This window comes from Ictidomys tridecemlineatus, chromosome 3 (assembly GCF_052094955.1).
Source record: "Ictidomys tridecemlineatus isolate mIctTri1 chromosome 3, mIctTri1.hap1, whole genome shotgun sequence".
In the NCBI taxonomy this organism is placed as follows: Eukaryota; Metazoa; Chordata; class Mammalia; order Rodentia; family Sciuridae; genus Ictidomys; species Ictidomys tridecemlineatus.
Window position 1 is genome coordinate 51,112,121 of NC_135479.1, and position 7,500 is coordinate 51,119,620.

A 7,500-nucleotide genomic window follows, 5' to 3' on the forward strand; every position below is an offset into this window, starting at 1 on the left:
GTTTTAGGTATTAGGATGTATACAAATATTCAAGGAAATCAAGACCCCATTATTTTATCCTTTCATTCAATAATTATTTGTTGAATGTCATGGTATTCTGGGTATATTTTTTTCTAACATATTTATTTATGTATGTATTTTTTTAGTTTTAGGTGGACACATTATCTTTTGTTTTTATGTGATGTTAAGGATCGAGCCCAGTGCCTCATGCATGCTAGGCAAGCACTCTACCACTGAGCCACAACCCCAGCCCCTAGGTATATTTTGATGATAAATCTAACATGCTGGTCATGAGGTGTGGGAGGAAGAGAAGGTACAAAGATGATTTTAAGGTTCTTGGGCTGAGAAACTTGGAAGATGAGTTGCTAATAAATGTCACGAGGAAAACAGATGATTTTGTGCATGCATGTCAGGGAGGTGGGATCAGGGGCTTTTCCAAGGGAAAAGGGAGGAATTGAAGTCCTTGAGAGCATTGAGGTGGCTTCCACTCCATCACATATGTACAGGTACCTGGAAACGATTGAGGAGTGAACCCTAGTGTGACTGGGGAGCGGTCTTCAAGGCCTCCTTATTTCTTTTTTACATGTAAAATTGTTTTATTAAACTATACAGTCCTTGTCTTGAAATCTCTTTTCTCACTGGAACCACTTTCTGCCTCTACAGCTACCATCAGCGCAGACGATGCTGGCTGTCTACATGGATTATTCCAGTAGCCTCTCAATTGTTCTTCCCCTCCTCACACCATCGCATCCCTTCATGGGAGCTGGGCAGACATGAATATCACATCTACAATTTTTCTATCTGTATTTTTACCTAACATCCTGTAATGGCTCATTTGGTTGGTAATCTATAAAGACAATCGGGAATCAAACAGATGTGAAATAGGATAATAGATTTTAATATCCTTATGAGATATTCATGGATATTCTATTTCGATACAAAATTCAACAAATGATAGTTGCAAAGTGGAATCTGAAAAACTCAACAAACTTTTCAATTTTAAACACATTAATGTATCTTGCATTTTTAATGCATCTTTAACCAATTACATGACTGTATCATCAAGTCCTTGGTCACTGGAAAGTATTGATTCACTGACCTACAGATCTTCCAAATATTGGCCTACTTCATTAAATAATATTTTTAAAAGATAACATTTTTCTCTACTTACAAATAAAAAAATAAAATAAAGTTTAAAAAATACATAAAATGTCAAAGGGAATTTCTGGAATGTCTCCAGGGACACATTAAGACTGGTTGCAGGCGTAGATATTCCTCCTTTGTCTAGACTACAGAGCAGCAGTTCTCCAAGTGTTATCCATGGAGAATTGTGAAACTCTGTGCATCACTCAGCCAGTTTGTGTGTTAAAATTATTTTCAAAATCATGCAAGGATTTTCTCTCTGGCTGTTTTTCATTGTGCTGATATTTGGCCTGATGGTACAAGATCAGCTGTGGGTGAAACTATGAGTGTCTTAGCAGGAATCACAACACTGACACTGAACCTTGGTGTTTGTACTCCTCAGTACAATACACATGCAGAAAAAGAAGGTGTGGTGGGTGAGGGGTGGGGGGAGGCAGGAGCAGCAGCAGCCATCATCTTCAGTTAGGAATTAAAAAAAAACACCTCAACCCTTATGGTAATATATGTTAATACATTGACTGATGAAATTGAATGTATTCGTAAAGCATTTCTACTACATACTAAAGTGCAATTATCTAAGAAAAAATACTATATGGGCTGGGGATGTGGTTCAAGCGGTAGCACGCTCGCCTAGCATGCGTGTGGCCCGGGTTCGATCCTCAGCACCACATACAAACAAAGATGTTGTGTCCGCCGAAAACTAAAAAAAATAATAAACATTAAAAAATTCTCTCTCATTCTCTCTCCCTCTCTCTCTCTCTCTCTCACTCTCTTAAAAAAAATACTATGTGATTGTTTGAAATAAAAATCAAACAGCTAACATTTTAATGGAAAACTATTTTTATTTGGAAGGATGATTGACAAATAAACTCTATTTATTTGTATTTCTGTATTTGATTGTGTTTTCTTAAAAATAAAACAAGTGAGCAAGTCCTCTAAGTAAACAACAGAAAGTACTTGTTGCAATGATAAAAGTTGAGCTTCCAAGTAAAAAATTAGAATACTCAAATACTTGCATTTGACGATTTTCCAAACTTCAAGGCCTCCTTCTTCTGGATACTTGCATAAACTGGGCCACTCTCACTCTGTTGCCAACTAGTGTCTTTTTTTTCCCCCTCAGTACTGTCCCCTTTCTGTGCATCAAAAATCCAACCCTCAATTCTCAGGTCCAACTCATCATCCCAATTTCTTAAAGTGATTTTCCTTATTCAGCCCAATTTTTACTGGAACTTGCCTTCCTGTGACATCACAGACAACGGGTAACCTGACTCATTCCAGGATTTCATATATGAAAAGGGATAAGAAGCATTAAGAAGAGTAGTTTGTCCGGAGTCATGAGAGAGCCATTCAGAATCAGTAGCACAAAACACGGAGCATAGATTATGCTAACAGGGCTACCATAGGTGAGCCTTTGTGCTCCCAACACCTCCATCCTGTCCTGTTCTACAAAATCTATTGGCCCCCATCTATTGCCAGATAGATGAGAAAAGTCAAGTTCAAAAATATTAACTTGACTAAGGTCACATATGTCAGATTATGTTCTGAGAAGAGAACTTATTTATTTTCAGCCAATTCCTGCTGTCTGCCAGGGACCTTGCCATGTATATGAATATGTAGTTAGGTATAGATGTTCATTTTCCCTTCCCTTCCAGTGACTTAGAATGAAAACCTCATCATTATAGTTTCTACCATTCTCCTATAGATCAGGAAGAGGCCACCTGAAGCTCATGAGTGAGCAGAAGGCCTGGAGCTCTGGGCAGGCCCGTGGTGCACTTACCTTCCTGTGAATGAGCTGGACACCTGGGGGTGGTTCTCAGAAGGCAGTGAGTGCCAAGCTGACCCAAGGTAGCCTGTCTCCAATAGGCTTAATAAAGGGAGCAAGGCAGGGGCCCAGAGAATCTGTCCCAGTGTTCTCTCCACTCAGGAGCTAATTAGCATTGAGAGGCCCTAACACCAAACTTCCCCAGAGGCTGCACAAGAAGCCAGAGACAGACAAACAACCTTAGTCCTTGAGGATTTCTCCTATCTGCCTTGTATTTTGGACTCTTAAAGAAGCATTAGATTCATGACATCACTCCCGCCTCCTAATGTTTCCAAAAAGGAAGAAAACTATAGTCACCAGATTGCAGATCTGGAAAAGTGTCACCAAAGAACTCTGATGACTTGCGGTGTCCAGAGAATGGGTTTGGAGCTCACACTGAGCCCCCAATAATAACTGATTTGGGTACATTTTTTTTCTCATTTATTTTTCATATTTTTAAAAGTGAAATTTTTAAAGTTGGTTTAATTAAAGTATAAATTTAATTGTAAAGTTTTATGGGTTTGAGAAGAGATCGAGTGGTACTAATAGTACCTCCATCAATGCAGACATCATTTCAATGATTCCCTTCAGGACCCTGATGGCCCTTTGCCATCAGTCTCCCTCCTCTTCACACCTTAACCTGTGGCAACCTCTAATCTCACTTCTGACCCCATGGTTTTGCCTTTTTCAGAGTGTCATTGTTAGAATTTGGATGTGGATTGTCCCTCAAAGCTCATCTTCTCTTTTGTTGCTGTTTTCTTACCAGCATATAAACAATACAGCTACTCTCATCTTAAAAAAAAAAAAAAAGAAACTTTTTAAAAGTTCAAGACTCTCTTAATATTTGTTTCTCCATTGGCTACCTCAACATGTCCCTTCTTCCAATCATAGCTGAACTTCTCCAAAGAGTTGCCTTCATCTTCAGTCTCCATTTCCTGACTTTCCATTTACTGGATCCTCCAACTGCACCTGCTCCTACTCCAACCACCTCTCTCTGAGTGCCCTTGGAGGGAGCACACCCTGCTGGAATGGCCTCCTCCCTATCAACTTGGCAAATACCCAACCCATGGCTTCATCTCTATCTCCTCATTTATTAGTGAAGAGCACTTTAAAATTTTTTTATTTAAAAAAAAGAAATATGTAGATTTCAAATATCTTTATGTAAAAATAGCTTTCTAGCCCTTCACTATACAAACACATACAATTAACTGAGCAGTGAGTTATAACATTTGGCATATCATTATCATTTGACAAGGACAGAAGTAATTGGTCATTGGAAGTATTGATTTGTTCAGCTGCTTCTGAGTGCCAACCTGGCCAAATATTGTCATGTGCCTTGGAGAATTTTATAGCCTTTCAATTACAAACGCCACTCACATGTTTTTATCTTTAGTAATTAGAAGAGTGTATACAGGTGAATGTACAGGAACACTTGTTGCAGCATTCAGATTATTTGAACCAACACAGGTTTACCAATAGAAGGTTATTAAGTCTATTTTCCTCCATTCAGTCAAAGGAATACTATGCAACCACAGAAAAAAAGATAAGAAGACCTATGTTTAATGTCATGGAAAGATGTTTGCCTATATTATTAAGGTTACAGAGCTTTAGATGTAGAAAAATTCTTTTTTGTAAATATATCTTATGAATAAAAAATGTTTACACATATAAGCTATACATTCATAACCATTATCTATGAATGGTCAACTTATGGGTGATTTTTCATTTTGCTCTTTTGGTGTATGCGTGGTTTTTGTTGTTGGTGGTGATGGTTTTGGTGGTAGAGGGGATTTAATTCAGGGGTGCTTTACCACTGAGCCACATCTCCAGTCCTTTTTGGGGTTTTGTTTTTTTATTTTTCTTTATTTTGAGACAGGGTCTCACTAAGTTGCTTAGGGCCTTGCTTGCTAAGTTGGTGAGGTGGGCTTTGCAATCCTCCTGCCTCAGCCACCAGAGTCACTGGGATTACAAACACTTGCCACCACATCCAGCTCTTTTGTATTTTCTAACTTTTCAATAAACACACATTTTTTTGAATTATGGAAACAGTTGTTTAAAGCTATAAATTCAATTAATAAAATGATAGAAATGTGCAGACAGGGGCTTGCTTCAAGTTTCAGTCAGGGGCAACAAAGATCTCCATTTAGTCAAGAAGACTTTTCCATATGGGCCAAATCTCTTTCTCTAATTAATTTTTTCAGATTTCTTTTTTTGTTGTCAATGGTCCAATATGAAAACATTTGACCTCTCTGTGGTTTTTCTAAACAGTACTTATTCTTTCAGAATTGGCTTTTTTTTTTTTTTTTTGTACTGGGGATTGAACTCAGGAGCATTTGGCCACTGAGCCACATCCCCAGCCCTATTTTGTATTTTATTTAGAGACAGGGTCTCTCTGAGTTGCTCCGTGCCTTGCCGTTACTGAGGCCGGCTTTGAACTGGTGATCCTGCTGCCTCAGCCTCCCAAGCCTCTGGGATTACAAGCACACGCCTCGGCACCCAGCTCAGAATTGACTTTTTAAATTCGGTTTTGTCTTACAGGTTTATTTCTTAAGATTGACATCCAGCAATACCTCAACCTGGACCAACTGCTTTGGAACAAATCAAATTTGTTAAGGAAATACAAACTTCCTAATTCACATTTTCAGTTGCTTTGGAACAAATCAAATTTGTTAAGGAAATACAAACTTCCTAATTCACATTTTCATGTTCCTTTTCATATTTTTTAGTCTTTGTTGTCTATTTCATCTCTTCACCTTAAGATACCCTTTCTCCTAGAGATGGTTTATTACTCTTTGAGAGGCAATAATTACAAGTGTAGCTTGCCCTGGGTTCAAATCCCAGCTGTGACATTCATTAGCTTTGTGGTTTTCGGCAAATTAATCAAACCTTCTGAGGTTCAGATTTACAAGACACAGTTTATAAATCTGTAACCACTTCAAAAGGTTATGAGAACTGAATGAGCTAATAGAGTCCACTCACTGAGAACAGTGGCAGGTACATGGTAGTTATGGTATAAGGGATTATTCTCATCATTTTGATTGCACCTTCCTTCCTGAGACAGTCTCGGACCCCATTCCATCATACCCACACTCTACTTCCAGTAAGGACAATACCTGTTAGAAGCTTAGGTAGAGCAATGCCATTTGTTAAGACCAGAGGCAGAGAGTCTCACTTGGGGGGCAATTTCCCTGTGAGCACCCTCCGCAGGGCGCCCTTCACATCGGGGTTCCTGAGGCTGTAGATGAGTGGGTTCAGCATGGGGCTGATGACAGTGTTGAGGATGCCAATGCCCTTGTCCTTGTCCGAAGACTCCACAGAACCCAGCCTCATGTAGCTGAAGACGCCTGTCCCATAGAAGATGCCCACCACGGTGAGGTGAGAGCCACACGTGGAGAAGGCCTTCTTCCTGCCCTCCGAAGAGCGGATTCGTAGCACGGCAGCCACCACATGGGCATAGGACACCATGATGAGGACCAAGGGGGCCACACCCATGAAGGCGGCTGCTGCAAAGAGCAACTGCTCGTTGAGCTGGGTGCTGGAGCAGGAGAGCTGGAAGAGCTGGGGGAGGTCACAGTAGAAGTGATTGATCACATTGGGGCCACAGAATTTCAGAGTAGATAAGGCAACAGTTTGAGTCAGTGCATTGGTGAAGGAAAAGACACAGGACATGCCAGCCAAGGCCTTCTGCATCCCCCAACCCATACGGGTGTTGTAGGTGAGAGGCTGGCAAATGGCCAGGTAGCGGTCGTAGGCCATGACAGTCAGCAGAAAGCAATCCGTCCCGGCCAGCAGATGGAAGAAGAAGAGTTGAGAAAGGCATGCCCGATAGTGGATGGTTTTGTTGTGGGATATGAAATGCCTCAACATGGCAGGGACAGTGACACTGATGCTCCCAACATCTAGCAGAGACAAGTTTCCCAGGAAGAAGTACATGGGGGTGTGGAGTTTGGGTTCCATAAAGATGGCAGCAAGGATACTAAAATTACCACCAATAGTCGCTACATAAGCAAGAAGGAAGACGACAAAGAGAATGGGCTGTAGAGCTGGAGTCTCTGTTAGGCCCAGCAGGACAAACTGGGTCACAAGTGAATCATTTCCTGAGGCTCCCAGATCCATGACTGTCTTCCACCTGCAGTAGATTGAGCAAAGTTTGAAGGCACCAATCGTGGTAAAAGGAGAATGAGATCTTTATAACAACCATCAAGTGTGACAATATCCAGGAGAGTAAAGACACACAAAATTTAAGGAGGAGAAAGTTAAAGATTGAGCTATAATAAGAAAAGGCTTGATAAATCTGACTCTTCGTGGGCAAGAATAGAGGCACTGGACAGCCACAGAGATAGATAAACAATATAAAAAGAAGAACAAGAGTGACATTTGAGGGACATTGAGTTAGAGGGACAGACGATTTTCCAGAGGCCAAATTTCCAGGAAAGAAACCTCAAGTCTGCAGGTGGCAGCACTGTGATAGTTTAGGGGTACACAGATCCAAGAGGATGAAAGGGAAGCTTTGGGAGAAGGGGGTAGACACTGTGCCTCCAACCTGCATCTCCAAC

General features: G+C 40.7%; 1 protein-coding gene across 1 annotated transcript; it reads right to left on the bottom strand.

Moving 5' to 3' along the window:
* Window positions 1-5,883: 5,883 nt before the first annotated feature.
* On the bottom strand, window positions 5,884-7,060 carry LOC101954558 (putative olfactory receptor 3A4). Its single transcript, XM_005332898.3, has one exon. It carries the CDS (start codon window positions 7,058-7,060, stop codon window positions 6,113-6,115), a length of 948 nt encoding a protein of 315 aa, XP_005332955.2. The 3' UTR covers window positions 5,884-6,112.
* Window positions 7,061-7,500: the final 440 nt, after the last annotated feature.

Excerpts from the sequence above, each read along its gene's own strand:
- LOC101954558 (XM_005332898.3), bottom strand. The coding sequence starts at position 7,060 with ATGGATCTGGGAGCCTCAGGAAATGATTCACTTGTGACCCAGTTTGTC.